The sequence below is a fragment of the Martes martes genome (assembly GCF_963455335.1).
Source record: "Martes martes genome assembly, chromosome: 10".
NCBI lineage: Eukaryota > Metazoa > Chordata > Mammalia > Carnivora > Mustelidae > Martes > Martes martes.
The window spans coordinates 78,249,974-78,277,469 of record NC_137898.1 but is presented as its reverse complement, the minus strand read 5'-3'; the positions used below and the strand labels follow the sequence as shown (position 1 = coordinate 78,277,469).

Genomic DNA, 27,496 nt, shown 5'->3' with positions numbered 1-27,496 from the left:
GGATTTAGGGACACTGCTCTTGGTTTAGGAAATGGCTTTCCTCCTGTTGCACGACTGTGTAACTGATGGCAATCATGGTCCCTTGGCACGTGGAGAGCAAAGGCTGCCTGACATTCGGTGGCTTCCGCACAGTCTTCCTGCTGACTAACTACCACCTCAGTTGAAGCAGGGATGGCCAATGGTGTCATGGGGTCAGTATTTTTTATCAGATATTATTCCTGTTAACAAAAGCAATACATTTTAAAAATAAATCAGAATATTTAGTCATGTTGTTTATAACATGTAAAAGACATGAATGGACTCAATGTACAAGACTGTACACCCTACAAGACACTGTGTTGCAGCCATTGAAATTAAATAAGAGAACAGGGGCGCCTGGGTGGCTCAGTCGGCTAAGCTTCCGAATCTTGCTTTCAGCTTAGGTCACGTTCTCAGGGTTTTGGGATCGACCCCCGCATTGGGCTCCATGCTCGGCATGGAGTCCACTTGAACTCCTTTCTCTCCCGCTCCATCTGCCCCTCCCAAAGAAGTAAATAAAATCTTAAAAATAAATGAATGAATAAATAAGAGGATGCTAGTGACATGAAAAAAAAATACTTCATTACTGAAAAAAAATTGGTTACGTAAACTGTGTGCACACTATTCCATAGTTGTCAAAAACAAGGCACACGATGACAACAGTGGCACAGCAGGAGTTAGAGGCTGATTCCTACGGGGGCCCACGCCACTCGGGTGCCTCGGACGGGTTACGTGGATCCTGTGGCGCCCACACTGCAGCACAGAGAACCACCGTCTAGAAGCTCCAGCAGCACATGCCAGTGGTTTCCTTCATTCATATTTCCTCATAGAGTCACCCCTGAATTTGACCAAGAGTTATCAAACGTTAAGGACCAGCCCTGTGGGCACTGAAGCGATGCAATGAATGCTGTCCTTCAAGGAGCAGGAAACATGCTTTTGAATACAGGGCCTGAGAACAAAAAAGGCACTTTAAGCCTGCAAATACCCACTAACAAACTCGCAATTTTTGAGCCGGAAGGGATCACAGGAAACATCCCCCTCCAGTCCCACCCCTGTTGTTTTATGAGTGAGAATAGGAAAGCCCAGGAGCGAAGGCACTTGTCCAAGGTTCCCCTGCCAGCTGTCACAGAGCCAGGGCCCAGAATCCGGGTCCCTGATGTTCAGGTACAATGTCCTTCCTGCCGGCCTGCCCCGCCCCTGCATTGTAAGGTCACACGGACAGGATCTGTGTGCAAACGCAACAGTGTCAAAACTGACAGACTGAGTAGCCTTGCACGGCTAAGGAGCACATGTATTGCCTGGAAACCATGGTATCCCCAGAAACAAAAGGAGGCCACCAAGATCCTGACACTGAACACAGAATCACTTTCAGGCTATTTGTGTGTCTCGCGGCAATCCCCTACCGTCCTCCCTACCTCTCCCTTTCAGTGGCGTTTGAGATGCTACCTCTGAAACTTCGTTCCTCATCCGTGCAGAACGGCCACGCGAAAGGCCTCAACAGGTGGGTCAGCAGCAGTTTGCGGGCTCTGCACCCACTGTCCGTAGCCCTGAGTGACCCGGAGCATTTCACGGTGCAGAGTCAAGGACATTGGAACACAAGCCCCATGGGTTTGGACAACATCTCAGCAGGCATGGTGCCCAGGGGCCTTGTCCAGGCTCTGAAGGGCACCCAGGAGTTACTCAGCATGCTTGAGAGCCAGCCACTGGGGTTTGCAGTTTCTGTCTGCTTATCAGCCTAAGCAAAGAAGTTATTCTCTCTGTTGAGGGCAGCCAAGGACACAATGATTTTGACCAGAAGAGAGCAAAATGATAGACCTGAGCTCAAGACCAGAGGCACGATCAGGGCTTCTCAAGTTTTGTAAACTGATGATCACAATTACTGCTGTGTCACAAGGATAACTATTTAGGTTTCTGAATTAAACATCCCTCCCCTCCAACATGCAAGCGTGTGCACACGCACACACACTCACCCTGGATTCCAGCATTTGCTCTTTCCTTACTATCGTACTGTGGCTAAAGCATTCACCTCGACCTCAGAAAGAACTGGATTCAAACCCCAAGTTACCACTTTCTGGCTATGAGGTCTCGGGCGTGGTTCACCTGAGACTCCGCTTCCTCATCTCATCAAATCTCCTCCTGAGAAAGCGGCTACATCACAGAGCTGCCTGATGGCCCTATTGATGGGGAGATGAGATATACAAAGCCTAAAGAAGACTAACCTAGAGTCTGCTTTGGTCATTATTGACTCTCCGAGCCTAGAACTACTAGTGGCTCAATACTGTTGCATGAAAAGATGATTTTCTACCAGGCCAAGTTCATTGCTGAGTGTTTAATACACGGTAGTTCTTGTTAGCTGCTAGGTATTTTCTGACAGCATTTGCTACACAGCTGCCACTCTGCCACCGAGGCCACCACTCATCAGACATCGGGGACAGGCCACGGATGCCCCCAGTTCCCTCCTCTGCTCAGGCTCCCTGAACCTCACATCGTACACCGCGACACAAAGACGTGACTATTGAACGAAGACTCCGTGAGGTCCGGACTGAAATTCGCGGGTGGAAACACCTCTGTTACGAGTTTGGAAATGACCTCGGCCTTCAGGCTGCAGCCACCACACTTAGCATCACTCACACTGGCTCAGAAATTTGTGTCCACGGAGAGGAAGTAGTGCTCTCCACGGAAAAGCTGTACTAACAGTGTTCACGGCAAAAGCAACAGTAACAAAACCCACTCATGTTTGCGGAATGACTACTCTGTTCCAAGAATAGTGTCTTTATTCCTTTTAATTATTCCCTTTCTTCTCAGTTTGCTGGGTGAGGTAGGCACCATTCTTAATTCCATCTTCCGGCTGAGGCAAATGACCCTGGGGCTAAACGACAGGCACACACAAGTGGGAGTGCCAGATCAATGGAGAGAGAGAGCGTGTCTCCGTGCCTCTCTGGTCACATTCATGAGCATGGCACTGTGTGCCTTGAAAGTGAGGATCACAACAGTCCCTGCTTGAAAGACGCGCACGCTGAATGCCCAGGTAGTGTCAACTGTGATGACGGTCCTTGCTGGCATGCCTAAAAGCATGATCCGTTCTAGGGCATCAAGGTGAGTAGGTCATGGCGTGCCGCTCTCAGTCGGGCAGCAGGAGAGCAAGGACACACACAGAGGCACATGATGAGTCGCTCTGACATGCTTGTGTGGGTGCTGTGAGAACAGAGGACATCTCACAGAGGGCTAGCATGCAAGGGGGAGTGGCCATCCTGGCGGTGAGCCTGTGAGCAGGGGTCTGTGGTCCTGGAGACACAGGATGGAGGAGATGCCAAGGAAGAGTCCCAGGGGTGAAATCACTGCCTAAGAAGGTCCCTTCAGCTTATTATGAGCTAAGCCCCTTTGGGAAATGTCAAGAAAGACCAGCCTCACGCTGAATTTCTGGTTGGGCTCCAATGTATATACTGAGAATTCCTAGAACAGGCAAGTTGAAACCAGAGAACTCTTGCCCAGAATGTTCTGTTTACTCAGTGGATATGAATTACCCTGAACTGCATGGAGCAGGGGGCTGTTGAGCCGATGGCTCTGGTCCCATTTCCACAGAGGATGTCTGCTCATACACTGTTTACTCTGGAAACCACAGAGGTGGCACGGCTTTGCAGCCAGGCCGACCTGGCTGGCTTCCAGCACCTTTGCACAGTGGCTCACCTTGGACCTGAGAGACGTGCCGGGTCCAAGGTCACACACTACTGCGTGTGACTGATGGGAGGTTTAGAACCACCAGACAAGAGAGAACAGCAAGAGTGGACACACTAGTGGGGGCTTCCCGTGTCCAGAGCCTTATAACAGAACCTCATTCTGATCCTCACAACGACTCCGTGTGACAACTGAAAAAAGCAGAGTGACGTGAGCTAGGATGCTCGTGTGGGTCAGATAGCCGTCTCTGTCCTGCGGAAAGAGCAAGAGTGGGTGAAAAGAGGAGCAGGAGGCTCCCTTTCCATCTTACCTTCTCCCCTGCCAGTTCCAGGGAGCGTCCAGAGTGGCCAGTCTGGGGACACGGTTTCTGCACATAGGCTCCGAGCACCAAGCCAGACTGCCCGGCTGAACCACAGAATGGTGGGCCCCAGCCACCTCTGCTGAGGCGTCCCGGGGACAGAGACCGTATGTGGGGTCGGACTTGGTGGGAGGAGGTTCGGGGGCCACACTGCTAGTTTTTAATGCAGCCCTCCAACCTCTGGCTGGAGTTCATGAGGGAGCAAAGCTGTGACCTGGCTCTTCTCAAGCAGGTATCAATTTCTAGGCTTTTCTTGAGATAATGGGTTTTTGAGGAGTTTTTTCCTGGAGCCCCATGTAACTAGAGGGATGGGGGTCCAGCTGCTGCCACCTTGACCAAGGGCTGACTAATTTACTGGAATGCGTGGAAGGTGAAAGATAGGTCTTCTCTTCCCTCTCTTCTCCTTTCAGCCAGAACCACAGTTTAACCCATTCATCTGCAGGTTCTTTGGGGATTTAGATCACACACATCGTTGGTGTGTGATGTGTGTAGACATCAACACAGACCAAGCTAACTCTGTTCAAGTCCAAAATCCCATATGCTCACATGGCAATGCACAACTAGCTCATTTGGGCACCTGGCTTTGCACAATAATTTCCCTGGCACTTCTCAAGAACATTCTTACTGCCTTGGATGTGGCAAGAGGGAGTGGTGGTGACAGAGTCAAGGGAAGACGAGGTAGGCACAATCCAATGACCAGAAGTCTCGTTCTGACCGATGAGACTGGTTTTAGGAGTCCAGTCTCTGGGCCGCCCTGAGTAGAGACAATGTGAAGGATGTTACCAGAGAACAGGCCGTAGACTGCAGGAGTCAGAGGAGACGCGACTGACAGTGGCCAGGCCCTCCGTGGACCCCAGCAGAGGCCCCACGTCCAGCACTGGTGTGAGACAGCCTGCACAAGGCACGAGCTTCCTCACGGGATCTCCACGGAGCAGACAACTTCCACGAAGTCAGCTAACACTCAATTTAGAAGAACAATAGGGGGGCACCTGGGTGGCTCAGCGGGTTAAAGCCTCTGTCTTCGGCTCAGGTCATGGTCCCAGGGTCCTGGGATCGAGCCCCGCATCGGGCTCTCTGCTAGTGGGGAGCCTGCTTCCTCCTCTCTCTCTCTGCCGGCCTCTCTTCCTACTTGTGATCTCTCTCTCTCTCTCTGTCAAATAAATAAATAAAATTTAAAAAAAAAAAAAAAAAGAAGAACAATAGGTACAAGCCTCTACCCACAGGGCTAATCTGATAAACAGCCAGGAGCGTACTACAAAGTCCCCCTCATCTGGCCCTGCCCAGCGCTCCGCATTTGAAGGGGTCCAACCTGAGGCGCCATGTATGCAAGCTAGGCCAGTCAGTGTCTCTCGTCTGGGAACGTGCAAGTGGGAGCCAGGGAGAGGTGTGATGCTGACCTGGATGGTAACCCAGCTCTTCCACTAGCAGCCATATTCTAGCATGTTCCTTGGAGAAACAGAGAAAGCCATACTGTAAAGAATGAAGACTCAAGCAGGGAGATTGGGAAAGGTGGGTGAGAGTCCAGGCTGCGTTACAAGGAGGGAAGAAAACAGTCATACGGACAGCCACATACCCCTAAACACAACCCTGTCTTGATACTCACAGACAGCCTGGGCCCCTAGACCTCACGAGATCTGCCTGCACTCGCTGCCTCGGTGCTCCCTCACACCCTTATGTTCTCAGAAAACAGTCCTCTTCTCTGGCCCTAAGCTAGCTCAGGCAGATTTTTCTTTTCATAATGAAAGATCACTAAGACACTCAGTCCTCTTTCTTTCTTTTTTTTTTTAAAGATTTTATTTATTTGACAGAGATCACAAGTAGGCAGAGAGGCAGGCAGAGAGAGAGAGAGACAGGAGGAAGCAGGCTCCCCGCTGAGCAGAGAGCCCGACGCGGGGCTCGATCCCAGGACCCTGAGATCATGACCTGAGCCGAAGGCAGAGGCTTTAACCCACTGAACCACCCAGGTGCCCCCAGTCCTCTTTCTTTAAACGTCTACTCCTTCTCCACTAAGAAAAGTCTTGGCAGTTGGTAACACCTCAGAGGATGTGCCCAACACCAACGCTGTCAGCTCTGGCAACCAGAACCTTCTCTGTGCTGCTGATGAAATAGAATCCCTCTTGTGAAAAGGTGTCCAAATAATTATCTGCCATATTCTCTCCCTAAAATGTCTTCTCCTGTCTTTTCTTCCTTAGGGATGCTTCGGCTCTGAGCTCCCCGGCACCGTGTCTTATAACACTGGACAGATGTTGGGCAGGACTCGATCCCAAGGGCCAGCTACACACTGTGTGGTAAGTGAACTCCCACTGACACTAAGAGAAACTCTGTTTTCTGAGCTTGTGTGACTACAGAGACAATAGGACCTATATCATTTAACTCATTGCACGTTATGCAGGTTCTTTGTGCCTCAAAGATATTCTTACGCGGTGTGCCTGGGTGGCTCAGTGGGTTGGGTCTTTCCCTTCGGCTTGGGTTATGGTCTCAGGGTCCTGAGATCAGGTCTCACATCGGGCTCTCTCCTCAGGGGGGAGCCTTCTTCCCCCCACTCCCTCGGCCTGCCTCTCTGCCTACTTGTGATCTCTCTCTCTCTCTCAAATAAATAAATAACTTTGAAAAAAAAAAAAAAGATATTTTTACACTGGAGCGCACTCTGGGCCACTGCCCTCACCTGCTCACCTCAGTTTCGGCATCAAACCAATGAACCCAGAAAGAGACCCCCCAAATATAATCCAGACAGGGCACTGTTTACATCAGAGAAGAGTCAGCTACTGACACAAGGCTTATTTGATGTGAAAGAGGAGAGATGATCGACCTTCAAAGCCACACTCATTAATTCAGACATAAGAAAAGTAATACACTACAACGCTAACCCCATATGCTGCTTGTTTGGCTTTTCGCTGTCTTTAAGGTTTCTCAGGTACGGCAGCTTGTGATTTCTGGAAAGGGTCTGTAGCTCCAGCCCTCCGAGGAGCTAAGAGCAGGTTGCCATGGTTCCGCCGGCGACTAGAGACAGAGGTTGTGAGTGGGTGGCTAAGTAGGCCTATTAACAAACACGGGGACACTCCAGTGGGGGCTTGTTCTACATGGCTCAGAGAGCGAACTGTTTTTAAATGAATTCTCAGTGACGGAAATTAAGAACAGGAGTTCTAACCCAACTGTTTTGTAGTAGAGACTTGGCAGAGAAAGGAGGGGGAGGGGAGAGAAGGGATGTGGGGGGTGCTGAGTAGGAGGAGAGGGGTTCTGAAGAAGGCACTCCCCCTCCCGGTCTCAACCAGAAATCTTTTCAGCTTAAATTTAGAATTTCCTTTCCATTTAAAAGGAAAATAGACTGTCTCTTTTACACGGTACTAAGGCAGCAAGAAGACCCTAAAATATGAAACGGTTTTCAAGACCCACCCTGCAAGAAGTTTTTCTGATTCCTTTGATAAAACAGATCTCTCCTGCACGGGAGAGCCTGAACTCATACATGTTGTTGAGGGGGCGGCAGGTGGGGGGAGCTGTCCGATGAGTCCTTACCATCTTCTGCCTTGTATGCCACATATAGTGGCCCGTGTCTGCCTGTATGAACCTTCCTACCGAGTGTACTTCAAACTACCTCTGTAGGATGTTAAGAATCTAAGACAATGAATCTTGGAACACTGAAAAAATAAAATTAAACTTAAAAAAACAAAATCAAAATCAGAATTTCAATATTTAAAAAAAAAAGAATCTAAGACAATCTTTTTTCACAGGGGAACAGCTATGGCAAGATTAGGAAACAGCTTATCGAGGAAGAGGATACTACTGACACGTGATGGAATTCTAACCCAGTCTTTAAAATAAAACTTGAAAATGATAGCTTCAGGGGCACCTGGGTGGCTCAGTCAGTAAAGCATCTGCCTTCAGCTCTGGTCATGATTGGGGTCCTGGGATCAAGCCCTGCATCAGGCTCCCTGCTCAGCGGGGAGCTTGCTTCTCCCTCAGTCTCTCCCCCAGCTCATGCTCTCTCTCACACAATAAATAAATAAAAACCTTAAAAAAGAATTTTTTTAAACAATAGCTTCAGGTCCTTATCACTAGAAAGCTACAAAACATAACCAGGAAATATTCTAGTCATCTAATAAACGGAAATAATACATTTTGGTCTTAACATCCTTATATTTTCATTATATCACAAAATGCAGATTTTGTTAAAGCATATAACTTATATTTTATATAAGTTATCCATGGCTCTTTAATATCCAGGCCTCAATGTGAGTTTGTTGCACCCAAAGTAAGCTACCTTAGCTATATGGTAGAAATACCTGAATACCAGTAGTTCTCCTCAATATAATTTTCTATAAATATAGTTTTCTTGAATACAATATAATCTCTTAAAATAAAATTTTCTCTCATTTGGTTTTCATATGGCATTTTCATGCTGGAAACTGTACTAACACATTCAGGTATGATTCACAGGTGTTGGTTTATTGTTTTTTTTTAACCTACTTCAATTTATGACCTCTGCAGCTTGCTAACTTGCTTGACTGAGTAGACACCCACGCATCCACTCAGCCTCTCAAGGTACAGCTCAACCTTCCACTTTATTATTGTTTTTTTTTTTACTTGAAATAAAAATGAACTGCTATTTCCCTCTCACTGCTGACAGGAAGATAACAAACTAGGCAGTGAACAGTGCCCCAGAAATATAGGACAGACAGGACATTTGGTTTGACTGCAGACATGTCCGTGCCTCGATTTTAAACCACACTTTCTACAACCATCAGAGAAGAGAAGACTGCTTCTCTATTTTTGTCTTTTCTTAATATAAAAAGATGAACCATGGACACTTCTATTTCCAGGTATGACCCAGCAGATAGTGTGGTTCCCAGTTTAGAAAACCACCATAAGACCTGGGCATAATACAGAGAGCAGGGACATGAAGACTCACAGGGGGAGGGGGAGGCAAGGAAAGGGCCACGGAATCCACACGGGCTATACCTTGACTATGGTGGTTGCTACATTGCCTCACACATCATACACCTCAAATGTGTAACTATATATATATTCTGTTTTGATTAGGACATTAACTAAGGCATTATAAGAATATGTATAAATAAAAAGTTATGACTTTCGAATGGGCCCTTTGGATGGCAGATAAGTTTTAACACCAGCACCTGGCTCAGAGTGACATTTACGCTGGGAAAGCTGTTTTACCTGGGAAACAGTCCTTCCAGGACTGACCAAGAACAAAGAAATATGAGGCCCACAGTTACATCTTCTGCCTCCTTCGACTTCTGTAACACCTCCCTCCCATTATCATTTTTGTAACTTGCTTTGAACCAATCCTTTTCTTTCTCTTCTTTCTACCAAACCACAGTCTTTGTAAGCAAAAAGAAAATTAGTAACAGATGCAAGCTTATTTTTAATGGTCTAAGACCAAATTTTCTGGACTTACAACAAACATTTCGTCCTCTCAAAGTCCTCAGATTCCATTAAGATCCAGCTGTATGCTCTCACTACAATTCGTGAACCAAAAATAGTTTCAAAAACGAATTGTAAAGGAACCGTACCGCAGAATTACTCATTGTATTCTGCTTAATTTTTATTTTTCACCATCTCAAGAACAAAACGTTTAATTTCACAGATATTTTGAGAAAAAAATTTTTTTTTTTAAGACTCTGAGCTCTATTCTGGTCTCAACAATTTTTTGTTTTTGTATTTGAAGTGAGATACTGGATTACCCAACAAGGCCTTCTGTTACAATTGGCCAGGGTTCAAAGGCAGATACAGAAGTCGGAAGCACAGAATATTAATTCCAATAGTTAGAACTCACTTGAGAAGACCCAAAGACATTATTATGGAGTCACAGTGCTGGGCTAAATAATTTGCAACCAAATAACACTTCCAGGAAGGAATTATTTACACCCACCCTACTATCCCAGATTCTTCTTGAGATAAAAATATGAAATCATTCATCAGCCCAAGAATCAAAAGAGATGACCTTTGGAGAGGAGAAGAAAAAAAAAATAGGGGCACCTGGGTGGCTCAGTGGGTTAAAGCCTCTGCCTTCAGCTCAGGTCATGATCTCAGGGTCCTGGGATCAATCTAGCCCCGCATCGCACTGGGCTCTCTGCTCGGCGGGGAGCCTGCTTCCCCCCCTCTCTCTGCCTGCCTCTCTGCCTACTTGTGATCTCTGTCTGTCAAATAAATAAAAAAATAAAATCTTTATTAAAAAAAATAAGAAAAAGGAAGTTCCAACTCTCATCGCAGCTTAGCCATTCAACAGCGATGGGGCCTTGGGGAAACCACCGGATTGTTCTGGGCTGCAGTTTCTTCGTTAGTAAGACATGCAGGTTACACTGAAGGAGTTCTACGACTGCCGGGAGTCCGCCACTGTCCTCGCTCACATTAAAAGTTCTCTCCGCCTCCTGATACACAAGAAGGGCCTCCCCTTGCCGGCTCAGCACGTGCCTGGGCTCCACACTCAGAATGAAGTGCATTGAAAACCTGTCTGCTCCGCTCACCACCTTGCATGACCATGGACAAGGGACTCAGCCTTCCCGTGCCTCAGAGTCCTTGTCTGTACAATACCTTTGAGACCGACCTCACAGGTTGTTGGAAGGACCAAAAGACACCATGTACCTGTAGAGGCTATAGGTACCACTTGGAGGATGGCAAGCGTTCAGTTAATGTTGGCAGCTGTTACAGTTCATCGATGACCACAGCCAGGCTGGCCTGAAGCATGACCTCGAGGACAGATCCAAAGGAGCAAACTGCAGCTCCGCCAGAGGATAAGTTTTGTGTGTGTGTGTGTGTGTGTGTGTGTTTTAAGATTTTATTTATTTATCTGACAGAGAGAGAGAGATCACAAGTAGGTAGAGAGGCAGACAGAGAGGGAAGCAGGGAGCCTGCTGAGCAGAGAGCCCGATGCGGGCCTTGATCCCAAGACACTGAGATCATGACCTGAGCCGCAGGAAGAGGTTTAAGCCACGGAACCACCCAGGCGCCCCAGGATAAGCTTTAAACCATCAGCTCAGCAGCCTCTGACGACACTGTCTTTCACAGCGACAATGAGATGGCCTTTTAATGAGCTCTGGTTCAGAGCACACATGCATTTCTGGGGACCACATTTGTGACCTTCAAGGTCCTCTCCAAGGTCTGCAGACCTCAGCTCACAGAAGGCTGCTTACGGCAGGAATTTCTGGCACGAAGACCTCACCATCCAGGACCACCAGCCCCATCTCCCTCATTAGCAAATTCTGGATCCTCATTAGGAGCTAAGTCTGGTGACTGCATTTCTACGCGTCTCAGTGCATCTACAATGATGACAATCATGCTCCCTCGATTAGGGATGAAGTAAAAGAGGATTCCTAGGAACGACAGTGACAATGACATCTTGGTTTCTAAATTAGGGCAATTCACAAAGTAAGATGTAGGGGCTACTTCAGGAGATCTTTCTTTTCCATCGTCCTACTGAGGTTCCTGCTTTTTCTCTCCTTCCGTGAGTAGTAGCTGCCACAGAGGTCAGTACCCTATGGCCTCCGGACCAAATCCCACAGCCTGATTCTGTCAATCAAGTGTCACCAGCACTCAGCCATGCCCACTGGCATATGGAGCAACTACAGCAGCTTTCAGGCAAGAGGGACAGACGGGAGCAGGGACAGCCCCCAAGCCTAAAATTCTTTACCATCTGGCCCTTTATAGAAAGAGTTTGCTGACCTGTGGCCTAAAACACAGTTAGCTCAGAGTAGACAGCCAATACCTGCTTGGTTAAATGACAATCATCATGATTGTATTCAATATTCAATAAATACTTATTAAATGACTCTAAGGGCCAGGCACTGTATCAGGTTCTGGAAATGCAAAGACCTGAGACTGCAGCGGTGAGGACAGACAGGGCCCCAAGCATCATGCTGTGTACAGTTTAGTGAGGAACACAGAACACAACCATCCAAACAGTTATTTATGTGTAACTGTGAATGAGCCTTTACAAGGGGAAAAGTACCCAGCGTCGGGGGACGATATAAAAGGAAGACTTCTCTGACAGTTGCCATTTAATGTGAGTGGAGACCTGGAATCCCGGATCTCCTGGTTCTGAATGGTCAAGGAAAGTGAGGGTCTCCTGACGGCACATGAAAGGTAGACTTCAGCACTGATTTTCATTTTGTGCTGACTCTACCCATCCATCCATCCATCCATCCATCCATCCACCAAAGTCTTAGTCCAAGAAACAGGGATCCTAATAAAGTCACAGACATTTGCTCTTTCCATCCCCTCACTGGAATGCCAAGTGTCAATTGTCAGAGACCAGTGTCAACGCATGATCAAGAGACGGTTCTTCAACCAGCTCTGGTTCTCAAAGCTCGGAAAATCAGCCTACATTGACTGATGTTAATTTTCACACTTGGGGAGATTCCATTGAACACAAACAGATGCCCCGTGGCCTGGGTATGCTTTGCCAGTTGTCGTGTAGGTTTGAAGTTTCTCAGCACGGCCTGTCAAGGCTGATCAAGTGGCTTAAGCACACACACACTCTGCTTTCCAAATTCAGCAAGGCTGCATGAGCTAGTGGGCCTTCTTTGGGAACATGGCCCATTGCCCCACCCCACAAACTGGCAGGTCCTGCCAGAGAAGGTGAGCAGAGGAAGGATGCAAGGAGCAGGAAGAAGTACTGCAGAATGAATGCACTGTATCGAGTCTCTGCCTTTCCTATCCCTGGTTATCCCTCCTCACAGCCCTGTTGGTTGAATCAGATTGATTCCATTTCTTTAGAAGAAAGGGAGGTACAGAGAGATGAAGCATCTTTCACTGAGTATCTTCGTGAAAGGCCAGGATTTAGAAGATGTAGCCACTGATCCAACATTATTTGCTTGAGCCTGTGCCTAAAAACCTTTAATATTTAGGACTGCACAGTCCTATTAAACATAGGGGCCATCTTTAATGAAAATCAGTTAATTTAGAGCAAGAAAATTCTCTTGACTTAAGTGATACTGCCTTGGCAGGCTTCATGGTCCTTTCCCTTCACCCAGACACTCATCTGTAGTGTCTGGGATGGTCTACAGATTGGTCAGCATGAGCATCTGGCTGACAGCATGAGCATCTGGCTGTTTGCTACAAAAACCTTCAAATACCAGAGCCAACTCTCATCTCCAACACAACCACAGGGGAGTAAAAGAAAAGGAGTCAATGGAACCAAAGTCAGCTCTATTAATACCAAATTTCAAGAAAGATACTATTAAATATAGTGTCCTTACTAGTAAAGGACTTCTCTTTCTTCAGTATCTTCCTACTTTGGAAAAAAAAAAAAAAAGAGGAAGGGAAGGCAAAAAGGGAATTTGAGCATTTTTTTTTTTAAATTTATTTACTTATTTGAGAGAGAATGTGTGTGTGTGCAGGAGCAGGGAGAAGAGCAGAGGGAGAGGTAAAGGGAGACTATCTCAGGCAGGTTCCCCGCTGAGTGTGGAGCCCGATGTGGGACTCGATCTCACAACCCTGATAGTACCACCTGGGCCAAAACCAAGAGTCTCACACTCAACTGACTGAGCCACCCTGGCGGCCCCTGAGCATTTTTTTTTAAAAGGTTGTATTTATTCATTTGACAGACAGAGATCACAAGTAGGCAGAGAGGCAGGCAGAGAGAGAGAGGAGGAAGCAGGCTCCCCGCTAAGCAGAGAGCCCGATGCGGGGCTCGATCCCAGGATCCTGAGATCATGACCTGAGCCAAAGGCAGAGGCTTTAACCCACTGAGCCACTCAGGCGTCCCCGACCTGAGCACTTTTAAGTTGCTTCTATTCTGACAGTTCTTTTACTAATTTGCCTAATGTCTTAAAGTAACTGAGGATAACCCACGTTATCTCCAAATATCTCCAGATACTGAGCTAAAGAGTGCATTTTGATACTGATGCTGCAGAAGGAGAATTTCCAGCCTGTTGTTACAAGGATTTTTCCACTTTTATCCCTTCCCTCAATACACATTTATTGAGCGTCAAGTACATAAAAAGGTTCCAGGGCTTTTAGTGAGGGTTGGGGGTGGGTACTGTGGCTATCGGTGAAGAATGTTTACAGTTCTCCCACCTAGGGGAGGGGATCCATGCAAAGAAGTCACAGCCACGGGGAACGCAGGTGAAGTAAGTGCTGTAGTCGGCGCCTCTCCAAGCCGGGAGAAGCCATAAGCTCGGGAAGGCCCTGAGGAAAGGTAACAACTTCTCTCCTGTCCTTCCTAATGAAGCCCAATGGAAACCCACCATGTGATGTCATGAAGCCCAGTGAGGATTCAGAACAATCTCCTTGCACTCTATGTGGGTCAACGGAACCAGTGTTTATGTCACTGAAACTTCTGTTTTGTGTTTCACGCAAGCCCTTCCAGGAACCACAAACACCAGAGGAAGGCTCTTGCAGGAAACTGTATCAGTCTCTTTCATATTCTATGAGAGACAGAAAATCAAAGTACCTCAAACAGGATCAAGAGTAAGAGGATGATTACAAGACACAAGGAAAATGGCAAATCGCTGTAATTTTAAAATAGGTTGGTCACAGATATGTTTTTGTATCAATTTCCAAACCCACCGAGAATTTCAAGAGAAATCAAACCCATATGGTTCTGACTTATTTACGGCCATTACTCAACAACTTAGACAAATAACTGAATGTCTAAAACATCTTTTTTTTTTTTTAAGATTTTATTTATTTATTTGACAGACAGATCACAAGTAGGCAGAGAGGCAGGCAGAGAGAGAAGGGAGGAAGCAGGCTCCCTGCTGAGCAGAGAGCCCGATGCGGGGCTCGATCCCAGGACGTTGGTATCATGACCTGAGCCGAAGGCAGCGGCTTTAACCCACTGAGCCACCCAGGCGCCCCTAAAACATCTTTTTTTAATTTTTTTTTTTTTTTTTTATGAGAGGAACACCATTTAACAGCCAGAATCTAACTACACAGACTAAAGTTTAACCAAATCTGGCTGAACATGGAGGGCCTAAGGAATCCCAAAGGGGTCGTAGAGACAAGTTCTCACACGCCATGAAAACGCAGCTGGTTTTAGCCTGGAAAAACACACACACACCTCAGCTCATCAGCTCCCACTCAACCCGAGAACGTGAGACAATCATCTTTACCAGTCTAATTTCCCTGCATCTAATATTTTATTTTTGGCTTTCTGGCCTAATGGCACGGGAATTCTGCAGAGTTATCCATTTTCAGAAAGGAAGAGTTAAAGCGGTTGTACTCACTGAGACGACAGAGCTAAGAGTGACGACAGACATTCCCCGGGTGCTGCCTTTAGTGGACAGCGGCCCACCTCTGCTCTGTGTGGGTGTGTGTGTGAGGATACGCATGAGTGCATGTGCGTGGGAGACAAATGGATGGGAAAACCAGGGATCTCAGTAAGTTAGAGGTTAAAGGACAAAGAAGCCCCAGTTTCACATAGACAAAAAAGGGATTGGCTCGATGCCCCGTTTTCCAGGAGCCATTTCACTGCAAAAATACCCAGAAAAATAAACAAGCAAACCCAGAAAATAAAATAGAACCAAATTTCTCTAAAGTGCATGACACAAGTCCATGAGGTGATAGAGAAAAAAAAAATCCTCAAAGTCATCAAACCCCTAAACACTTAATTCAGTGTGATTTTTATTTTTATTTTTTAAGATTTTATTTATTTATTTGAGAGATAGACACAGGGTGTGCACACACATGCGAAAAAGAGAGAAAGAGAGAGGGTGTGCCAAAGCAGGGGGGAGAGGCAGAGGGCAGAGGGAGAAGCAGGCTCCCCACTGAGTGGGGGAGCCTGATGTGCGGCTCAATCTCAGGACCTTGGGATCATGACCTGAGCCAAAAGCAGATGCTTAATGGAATGAGCCACCCAGGCACCCCCAGTGCAATTTCTAATATGGACAAATTTCATGACCAAGAGGGGCACAATAATCACTGTGTTTAATGTTCATTTCACTCTGCAGTGCTAAGTAGTAACCACATCGACAGTCTACCAAGGTCTTCATGAGGCTCCAATGTAAGAGCAGAGAGTTCAGTCTTCAAAGGCAAACTACCCTGGGCAACAGAGATAGTAGTGATCAGGCCGGAAAGAACCGTCTCCCTCCATTACCACCCGAGAGAGCTCTACAGAACGCCTGCTGACCCCTCGCACTGCACGAGTTCCTTGGGCCCTCATGGCCCTGGACGCCTGGATTCAACATGAACACCTAACAAAAATTCGAATGGGCCGGTCTCTACTTTCCCCTTCCCTCCAATTTCTTCATCAGCCAAGGTGTCTGCTGGGGGCTTTGTGGCATAGCCCTAGCTCCTTGGCTTGTGTTATCCAGAGAAGTCACTACTCTTTGGTCTGCAGTCTTGCTTTCTCTTACCCAAGGGCTAGAATCTCCAAAGCTTCCCTTGAAAAGGATGGCTCCTTTTGAGTATTTGTAAGTATGATTACCAAGTATTTAAAAAATATTCTAATAGAGTTTTAGAGTTTCTAAAAGAACACACAGATAATGGAACACATTAATAACCATGAAGAGGGCTGGTACTTCATGCCTGCCCACGTGTGCCCACAGGCCAGAGCCTGACAGAGGGCCCTGGCCGTCGCCAGCTTCTGGGTATGTCTGCACCAACTGTTATACCTGCTTACTCCGCTATGGGCTGCAGAGCAAGATGACCCAACATGCTCAAACTCATTATCTAATCCCAACCTGGTTTTCCTGCTTTTTATTGGTAAAGGGTGACCATCCATCCAGTTGCTCACTCACACCCCTTTCTCGGGCTCTTTTACTGCCATTACTCAACTGGTCACTGAGTCCTACTAATTTTGTCACTTCCTACTCTGTCCCCTACCCTCCATCACTACTTCTGTCTTACAGCAGAACCTCTACCTCTCTTGTCTAGATACCAACATCTCTGTTAATTAGTCTCCCTCCTGAGTTTGCCTTCTATTGTGCCTCCCAAACTAGTTTCAAAAATATAAGCCTTGTAAACAGTGAAATCATAAACATATCTGAAGAAAACATAGGTGAATATTTTTATAATCTTGGAGAGCAATGAGCATTTCTAAGCATGATATAAAGCCTGGAAGGTATAAATATGGTTACTTAAAAATATCTCTTATAACATAAAGAACACTGTAATCAAAGATTAAAAAACTGAGGAAAATATCTGCAACATACACAGTAGAGGACATGTTAATTTCTTTAATATACAAAGAGTTCTTACAATTCACTGAGAAGAAAACCTATTTGCAAACTGAAAGAACATCTCAAGACCATCTCTCGCCACACCAGGAGAGGAAAAGGCACAAATATCATGTAAACTAGGAACTGAAAAATCTGTTAGACATCACGGGTAGCAAACCTGCTTCAAACACCCTGCCTAGATTCAATGACATTAAACATCAACACTGAGATACCTTTAAGCAGTTGAAAATGCCTCTGGACCATCTTGTTTATGCCTGTGGAACACAGCGAGGCATGTTTGCACAGAACAAATCATTCCCTGTAAAGCTGGAAGGCTCTCCTGGCCTGTATTATTGATGTGTTAGCTTTCAGTCAGAAGGTTAGCGTTTTCAGGAACACTTCTCAACTCACACAATCCCAAATCTTATTATTCCATCACCATAGTCTGGGCTGGGAGGCAGGAGCAAAGGCCCCTCAGGTGAAACTAACTGGCTTTTCCACCCTGACCCGAGCTAAGTTACAAAATAATATCCCCCACAAGACGGTGAGTCCCAGCAGGGTGACATTCCTGACGTAACCGCCAAGACACCTCCTATTACCCAGGCACATGGGCACCCAAATCCAGGTATTAAAATCCTAAATGCAGAGAGTATAAATGACTCCTCTTTTGAATGAAAGCTCGGATGAGAGGGTGGGTGGAGTGTGCCCATGAGAAGAGATAAAATTTGTTAGGAAAGTGAATCATTCAAGATGCTGACTGCTGTTTATATAAATCTGGAACAAAGGCCAAGTTACCTGCAAGACACCCGAGGATTCTATGGCAAAATCCCTCAATGGTATTAGCCTCCATTTGCCGAAAGAGAATTTTAAACCACGAAACTGAGACTAATAACTGAGTGCTACCATGAATAAATTTGGGGGAAATCAAGGAGCTTGAACCCAACCAAACAGTTTTAGAAATGAGAAAATTGAACTGATTGTTTCCCTGCCTTGAGAATGTAGGGCTGTACTCAGGGGCCAAGCCTCAGAAAACCATCATACAAGGGACAGCCAGCGCCTGAACACGTGACTTTCTGTTGTTTGAAGCAACTATCTGTAGTTTGTGAACACCTGATTCACGATGTTGTTGAGAATTACGATACAAAAATAAATCCAATTTTCTAAACAGCTTAAAAAAAAAAAGAGTTGAATTTTTACACTTGTGACATACATTGGATTTGCAGAGATTCAAACCCTGACTGATGGTTTCTCAAAACCCCTTTGTTTCTATCATTTGCCTCTGGTAAAAAAGACTAAGATACTCTCCCAATAAATCTAGAGGCCCACGTTGCCACTGATCATTTTATTCTGGGCTCAGTGTCTTCTGCAAACGAGTGCCACACCTGGAGGTGCAAGGTGGGACCCTCGGTGACTGGACACTACAAGGGGCAGCCAGGAAACGCTCACCCTAAGGAGCACAAAACCATGCCAGGAGGACCAGATCCCACCAGGTGCCTCCTTCCCTCTCCGTGGAGGAAAAGAGTTGTGCCTCATTTAAAGGGGTGAGTGGAAGTAAAGGTTGTGACCTTGCTATTTCTTGGAGGATGTTCTAGAGAAACAGAGAGAAACTGTAGGTCAGAAAGACAGAATATAAACATCACTGAAATAAGAGAAATCAACCTTGGCTTTATGTCTGGCAGATCTAGGAGGGCCTCCTCCAAGGCCCAGCAGCCTCTAGGCGACATGAACACACAAGGGGCAAACCGCCTACTTAGAAACCTACTTAAAATTAACAAGATACCTTCCTCAGGCCCCCAGTTTTTAAGAATACCAACGTGGGGACAGAGAAACGTGGAGACTCACTCTGGGAAGCGTAGAGCCCCTCTGCAGCTCTGTCTTCGTGCCCGTCGTATTCCCTGCTGGACAGCTGCCTGTTGGCCGTCTCCAGGCGATCTACACACACAGAAGACATGGTCACAAAGATGTGCATGTAGACCCAAAGTCACCAGCCCAGCAAGAAATGACATGGGTGCCAGGAGCCCCAAGCTGAATCCCTCTTGGCAAGAGGACTAGGTTCTAAAATCTGGGGTTGGGGGTGCCTGGGTGGCTCAGTTGTTCTGAGTGAGCCTTTAGCTCAGGTCATGATCCTGGAGTCCCGGGATCGAGTCCCTCATCGGGCTCCCCGCTCAGCCGGGGGTCTGCTTCTCCCTCTGACTTTCCCCCTCTCATGCTTGCTCACTCTCATTCTCTCAAATAAATAAATAAATAAATAAAAATAAAATCTGGGGTCAGCAGCAGGAGCACGGGTTCTGAGAAGAATCATATAGCTATGTGCAAGGCCAGAAAACCTCTGTTCGGAAGTCCTTGAAAAGGAGCTAAATGTCCTTGGCCTCAGACCCAGTCCTAGTCTATCCCTGACCACCAGCCCTACGGTTAGCCTGTGCTGCTACGGGCAGCTGGGAAGCCAAAAACAGAAATAAGAATGAGCTAAAAATCAAAAATTTTTTTAAAAAGTCAAAATGGATGGAGATTCTACCTAGAGAGTTCTATGTTTGCTCAAACCACTTGGTAAGTCTTCATTTATTCAATTCAATAATTCAGTTTGGTAAGTCTTTGAGGAATGTCCATGATTCCCAAGACAAAAGGACTTGTGGTAATGGGAAGGGTAGGCTCTAGCCACTGGAGACCATCAGTATGTTATTTTCACCGATGAGGCAACTGAAAAGTGGCTTAGCTCACTGAGAGACAAGTAAAATGTTATGGCTTAAGTCATTCTTCATTGGAGACTGCCAACATCCTACAGCAGGTGGCTTCCAGTTTCCGGGGAGTTTATATATATCTACTGTTTTCACAACTGGGGGCTTTGAGAATGCTGTCCAGCTCTGTCTTCTATACTCTATATAGCAAGAGCTGACTGATGGCTTTCAAAGAAGGCTACCTAATGACTCAGCCTGATGTGGGAAGGGCTGGGCATCCAACACTGGTCTTTTCAAACATTCTTCTTCGCAGAGTCACAAATCACGCTAAGTACTTTTATTTTATTATTGTTTTTTCAATTTTGAAGTTCCATTTTTATTTTACGGAGTCAGTTTGACGCAGACCCTTAAAAGCAGGGAAGGAGCTACACACACGCTCCCTCACTTTCACAGGCTCGTGCCTAGAAGCTGCCACTTCTCAGGCCCAGGGCAGCAACCCACAACCCACAACCTACACTGGAGAAAAGAAGAGTCCTGCTCTTTGAGCACCCCTGCCCCAGGTGGTTGGACTTCCTGAGATTACTGGATACAGCGTGGCCCGGAAAGCAGGCCGCCAGCTCCATGGGAGTCTAGGGCAGGGAGCAAGCGGATGGGGCCAGACGTGCCTCGGAGATCTCTGTTGAAGTCATGAAGCCTCCGGATCTCTCCTTCCAGTTTGTTTCTCATCGCCTTGTCCAGTGATTCCCGCTTGGTAGTGGACTTGACCAGGCTCTCATAGGCTTCTGAAATTCTCTGAAGTTCTTTTTCAAACTGCAAGAAAGAAGCGGCATGAAGGTGGGATTCCAGGCACGCACACTGGGGCCTTCGTTAGGCTGATTCTTGGACACGCCGGCCGTGAAGGCGGGGTCTCCCTTCCACATCTCCGGCGGCACCGTCTACAGATGGTGCCATCGATTCCCCACCCCCTCTGGCCTGGAAGGGCTACAACAGAACCTGGAATACGACTGGTTCTCAAGTCTGGCTGGACTGCCCGATGCCACCTTGCAGAACCCACGTTTCCAGACTCCAAGTCCGGTGCTCTTCCAGACACCCTCCTACCCAACCCCCAAGGAACATAAAATGCACACAAGGAGAGGCATCGTTAGGCATTTTTACCCCTCCGTCTAGGAGCGTGTCTACATAAGGACACAGGACTTGTATCTAATTATAGACAAATGCCCCACAGGAAACCTCTTCATGTGAAGGAACTGAACGATACGGGGTGAAGATCGTTCTCTCTTCCCTTCACTAAGTCAAGGGCTGTGCCTTTTGTCACTGGCGTATTTACATCTGTACCAAGTCGCTCTAACTGTCCTAACAGGAGTCCCCTATAGCTGTACATTTTTGGAAGTAGATCCCAACAGCTCCCATTTTACCATTCCATAGCATAAATGCAGGAGAGAGGAGCATGGAACCTTGAGGAACTGCTGCTCAGAGTTGGGCCCTCAGGCCAAGAGGGGAGGGTTGAAGCAGTAGCGCCCCTCACTGGGCACCAAGAGGCCCGCACCGTGTTTTGGGTCAGTCCACGGGAGAGCTCTGTCATCAAGAGCCAGGCACCCTCACTGCCTGCACCCCAACCGCTCAGATCAGAAAGTCCCCGCTGAGACCCCTGTAAGTAACACACATCCTAAGAGAGCAGGTATCGACCGTGCATTTTCTGTGTGTCTGGGTGCCAAGGACAAAGAACAAGGTAAAGATAATTTCTGGTCTCGGGGTGCTCATGGTCTAGCCTTGGCCTCTCCCCAGACACATGCGCTTCTCCAAGGCAACAAGATAAGGGGTGTGGCGGTTCTGGATGCTCTCATAGCCTAAACAAAGTCACTTTGCAGGGGTAAGAACAGGCTTCTTTCAGAAAGATGTCAGAGAGAATGCTACTTCCAATAACCCTCGAAGGATGAACAGGATTTTGCCAAGCAGAAACGACCAAAGGCTTCGCATTCTAGTCAGAAGACGTGCGGGAGCCACGGCACAGGGCCACGAAAGGAAGCGCGTGTCTCTAACATGACAGGAAGTCCAGGGATGAGAGGAAGACGGAAGGGCGGGAGCTACACCCAAAGGGAGGACTTGCACCGTTGGGGGGGGGGGCCATCAAGACCTCGCAGCAGGTGCAACAGAGGAGCTGGTGAGTAAGACAGAAAGCCAGGGGTGTCACACACTGGAGGAGGGAGAATGTGATCAGTGTCCCAGAGGTTACAACGGAGCCGGGAAGACACGACTGGGAAGAGGTCCATGAAGAGGCTGGACAGTGTGGGGGCTTCTGAAAAGTAGCAGCCCGCCAGGGCGAGGCGGAACACCAAGGTGCCCCTCAGTACCAGGTTATTTTCCCAAAGGGCTCCTAACGCCAGAGCTGATCCTTTCCTGGTCCCCTCATCTCAACAGGCCTTTCTGTTTCTTCCGATGAGATCGTGAATTGGTGGTACTGTGGAGAGAGAACAGCACATCCTAACTTCTATTCACAGCCCTCCTGCAAATTATGTTCTTCCTTTTAATTTTGTTTTCAAAAGAGATGGCTTCAGAACATACCGCCTATACATGGCTAATTTCCTCTATAAAGGTGGCCATTGTTTTCGGGCAGATGGGGATGCCTCGGGGACAGTCCCCTTCCGGGCCAGAGGGCGTCACCTAGTCCTCAGAAGCAGAGACGCTGAGGCACCCCCAGGCAACCGGTGCTGCTGGCTCAAGCCCCGGACAACCCGGAGCCTGCCTCCAGGACACAGAGCACGGGAACTTTCCACGGGCTGATTTCACAGTACTCTCATCTGGCTGGAATTCTGTCCTGCGTATGTACTTTACGTCTCTGATCGGTCAGCTCCTTGAATGCAGAAACGGCCCTTATGGTCCTGACACTGCGCCCTGCCCCTGACACAAACGCAGGCTGACGAATGACTCCTCAAACAGGTAACTCCTCAAGCCAGACTCAGGCACGGGTCAACTGCTCCCGATCGCAGCTTCTCTCCTGCACAGGAAGCGCGTCCCTCAGCACACTTTATACAAGGAGACTGTGGGATCCCCGGGGCAGCACGGTTTACTATCTTAAACCCTAAAACAATCGGGAACTGGGGTATGGTTACATGCTGGGAGCTACCCAGTGAGAAAGGGCAAAGGTCTCGGTCCAGGACAAGGTACTTCCTGTGGGAAACGGCAGCTTCCCGTAGTCGTGATGGAGACGTTCGTCCCCTTCAGTGTGTTAGGGAGGACAGAGCTGTGATGAAATGGAGCGAGTCCGAGGGATGCAGACTTTGATTCAACAGAAGGGAGAATTTCCAAACTATGTTTTCTAGAAATAGGCCCAGTAGGAGGGAGCTTCTCTCCTCTGGAAGCATTCAAGTGAAAAATGAATGATCTCCTTTCAGGGACATGAAGCGAGGATCCCTAGGGGTGAGAACTTGGCCTAGAATCATTTTCAGAATTTTCGGTCTCACTTCAGTCTATGACTTGACTGCACACTCCTTCAGAACAGGAACCACCTGTCCCCCACGTCCAGAGCACGGAAGCTTCCCCTGACATTTGCTAAAGGCAAGGGGCAGGCTGGACAGGTTGGCTTTCATATGAAAACATCCGGGCCAGTTCAGAGTCCCAGGAGGATCCTATGGAGACAGCCCCGGGTTTGCCTCCACGGCAACTGCCTTCCCTTCAGGCCGGTGTCAGGAAGCTCTCCGGCCAAGATGCACAGCCCCTGGGATCCCACAGAGAAGCACTCCCTGTCCCAGAAAAGAACCAGAAGCAGAGAGAGAGAAAACCTCAGCTACTCCGAGCTTGAGATACCGGTGTCTTCCCTGAGCCCCTTCACATGCACAGCCCAGAGACCCACGGGACAAGACTGGCCTGCGGTCTCAGCTGCAGAGGGCCCAATCAGAGCCACCACTGTTTGCTGACCAAAGACCAGGGTCTCCACTCAGGCAAGCCTGGGGAACGGGAAATACCTGGCTCTTTCCCTTCCATGCCCACCTGGGCCCTGACAGCTTCTGAGGCTGAACCTCTCAAAGGCCCGTGGTCCAGTCCCACTGCAGACTCTGTCCGTTAATTAGTTTCAGGGAAACTGGGAGGAAAGAGAAGCAAAATGCATGGCCGAAAGGAAAAACGATAACTACTCTCTCAGGGGTCCTCAGCTGTCGGTCCCACACTAACAGTGAAAATCACCGCCTTGTGCCTCTCTGGAAACAGGGTCTTCCTAGATAGGCCACGCTCTGGCAGGCTCCGCATGTAGCCATTCCTTCCCGCTGTGTTCCTGGCACAGGATACGTAGGCTAAGGCCTGTCATTAAAAATTCATCTATTTCTGGTTTTGTCCTCACAGTGAAACTCTGCGAGGGTCCCAACACTGTTGAGTATCCCAGATTGGATATTACTGCTGGCACAGGGCGGCCCATCCTTGGGAGCCACATGTGTCTCCACCAAAACCAGGGTCATCCTCACCAAGAAGTGAGATCGGCAGCCCATGCATAGGGAGGACCTGGGACAAGGCCCACCTCGGGGACACAAGCTGCAAAAGGTTATGTCACAGCCTTCAGGCGGCCCTGTGTCTCTTGGTACTGGTTGTGGACAACAGCTCGGGACGAGTGATGAACACAGCAGGCTCCATTAAAAGCTGTGTGTTCAAACTGACAATTCCAGTCTGACGTACGACTGACTCATGACGTGGAGTAACCATAGAACCATTTGTAATATTCAAGGGACTGAAGGAGTTTTGAGTTCCAGAAGGGAAACCGCTTTTGATTTTTCTTTTTTTAATCATCAAAATCCTTTTGGCCCCAAAGATTAAGAATCATCGCCTGTGTGGGGAAGCTGAGCCCCTGGGAGATTGATTTGGTTTTTCAAAACAGAAATGTGCACCGAAATCAAGACAGCGATGTTCGTGACAGGTCAGTAAAAAGTATATGTTAATAATAATAATAAAAAAAAATCAACCAAGAATAACAAGACCTCCCAATTTCTGCTCCTTCCACTATTCAAACACATCCGTGTGGGAAGACCCAGGACCAAACTGCCCTCAGGTGGGTCTGCCTAACTCCTGGACCTCTCTGCCACAGGGCTTCATCAGGGAGAAGAAAGAACGACTTACTTCCTAGGAGGGGCTGGGGAGCTCCTTCCCAACGTGCAGACTGCGCCTAGAAGGAATCTGCCCCAGTAGGTGTCTGAGGCAAGCTTGGGTCTGAGCAGGGACTTACAGCCAAGGCCACAAGACAGCGTGCTTGTTTCCCAGCTCCTGGGGTCCGACCAGGTGGGGGTGGGGCCGCACACTTCAGGCAGCCCATTTCTCTCTGGCTCTCATTCTTTCCCCTCCAGGAAAGGCATCCGGAGGTCTCTGAGCCAAGTCTGGTCTTGACTCCAGGGAGCTCCAGACCCTTTGGGCAGAAGCTCTGCACGAACGTGCTGGGGCAGATTCTGCCTGAAAACATGGGCACCATCAAGCCCACTGCTTCCAGTGTGTACTGCCAGGAAAGAAGAGGCACCCCCGCTTCAGAAATGCTGACCAGCGAGAAGACCAGCTGAGAGGGGAACACTACGCGGGCCAGCCAGCCGGGAGCACTAACCATCACATGGGACTAAATGGCAACGCTGCTCTAGGCAGGCGGGGTTTCTATTCTGACCTTTCCTCTTCATGAAAGCCCCTGGGTGTCCAGGACAGAGCCAGGAACTTAGACTCCTAGAAGGTCACTCCCACCACACAGGCCTCCAGGCCTCCAGAAAGGAAACTCTAGGGCTCTGTGGCCCTCCCGCTCTGCCACATCCTGATGCCTGTGCCCCTCACCTCTGCCGTGCAATCGGGAGCCTCCCAGGTCCTGACACGTGGGACATCATGAAATCACTGCCTACAGCAGTTCATCCTGCTGGAAGTTCTCCCACTGACTGTGGCTCTCGGCGTAAAGCCCCACACTCCGATAGTCCCATGGTAAGGACACAGGCTGGACTCGCATGGCAGCTCCCTGCCGGACAAGTGCTGGACAGAAGGAGGGACAGCAGGCCATCGCGTGGACGCCACCTGCAGCCTAGAGGCCACGATGCTTTCTGCGGAGCCCAGCTGATGAACCCCAAGTGGCAATCACATGATTCCTGAGAACCCTGTCTCTCTCAACCCATTCCTCTGTGTTCCCCCTGGTGCTCCCTCTTCCACACCGTCCACCTAGGGGAATACGACTGAACTCTTGAGTCTCAGCTCCAGGGCCACCCCACCCCCACCCCGTACCTGACATTCTACTGCAGGGATGAGCTCAGCGGACGCTCCCTCTTTGGGACTGGAAGCTTCTCTGAGGCAAGCATTGTGTCCTATTCATTTGTCTCCCTAAAGCTTTGCAGGGCGCCCGGCGTAAAAAGGGGTCACTGCCGGCCCGTGGCCTGGGCGTCCACCCCCGATGAGCGGTAAAAAATTCTGACGCTCCCAGAGACCCTGCTTCTCCCTCTCCTTCCGTCGGGAAGTCACGTACCTTGTGGAGCTTGTCGGCATTGTCATAGTAACCCTGAAGTTCCTGGTGAAGCACCCGGTTCTCCTCAGTGAGTATCTCCACCATCTGCTGGGCTCGCTCCACGATGGCGAAGGCATCAGGCCCGAGCTGCTGGCTGGGTGAGGCGGCTGGCGGGGGCTGCGGGCCTGCCAGGGTCATGGGGAGCGGCAGCGGCAAGGACACGGAGTGCAGCGGCCCGCTGACCGGGGGGTTCTGGGAGGACATCGGGCTGTGCTGCTGCACCGTTGACGGGAAAGGGAGCTGGCAGGGGCGGCTGCAAGGGAAGTGGAGACCAGGCATCAGACCCCAGGAACCCAGTGGGAGGAGAAAGTCCCCAGCGAGACCCCAGGCCATCATCGTACATCCCTGTGCTGGCGCACAGCAGGACCAGGCCCTCACCCACTGATAGGTAATGTGTTCTCCCTCTGGATCAGCACTGCTGGGGTGGCAGGGGCTACCTGGGCCCTGCTCTCATGAAGCTTCCGTTCTCGGAGACAGAAACAGGCAAGCCATCCAAACCAGGTCATGAGACGGAGGCAGTGAATCGCTAATTCATTCTGGGAGGGCAGGGAAGGGGACGTGGACGCCTGAGTTGAAGTATGAAAGACACACAGAAGAAGCCCGTGGCTGGGGCAAGAGGGTAAAGGAGGAGGCAGAAGGACATTCCAGGTAGGAGAACTGGCTAGTGTATGGGGCCTACATTAGGACGTAGCACAGGCAGACCCACAGATATGAAGCACGGCCAGCGAAAGCGGGACAAGGTAAGAGCAGAGAGAGCAAGAGGAAAGGGCCTTCGTAAGCCAAGGCCAACCCTGCCCTCAGAGTGTAGTCCATGCCCACGGAGGAGCTGCCCCATGGGGTGGTGTAGAGATGAGACGCACAGGGGCAAGAATGGATGCAGGGCGCCCCGGAGGGAGGCTGAGTGTGGTCTCGGTGAGAACCGATGGGAGTCTCACGAGACCGTAGCAGAAGGGCAGTCGGGGATGGATTTGGGAGACATTGGTTAGGCCATGCACAGTGAGAGAAAAGGAAAGAAAATTCAAAAATCACTCCGAGACTTGGGGCTTCACACAAATGGTACCATCCAATGAAATGGGCAAGTCTTCGGGAAGAGACAAGTCTTTTGTTCTAATCTGCCGGGATGAGGAGTTCTGCGGATCTTAGCCACATTATG

General features: G+C 48.6%; 1 protein-coding gene across 2 annotated transcripts in view; it reads right to left on the bottom strand.

Moving 5' to 3' along the window:
* The window catches only part of AMOTL1 (angiomotin like 1), a 154,016-nt gene that overhangs the window by 22,532 nt on the left and 103,988 nt on the right, over nt 1-27,496 (bottom strand). For both annotated transcript variants that reach the window (XM_080816054.1, XM_080816055.1), the window contains 3 exons: nt 26,305-26,596; nt 20,507-20,651; nt 19,009-19,098 (listed from right to left, as the gene is read on the bottom strand). In XM_080816054.1, the coding sequence (XP_080672180.1) occupies nt 19,009-19,098; nt 20,507-20,651; nt 26,305-26,596 (527 nt within the window). The remainder of the gene's footprint in view (nt 1-19,008; nt 19,099-20,506; nt 20,652-26,304; nt 26,597-27,496) is intronic.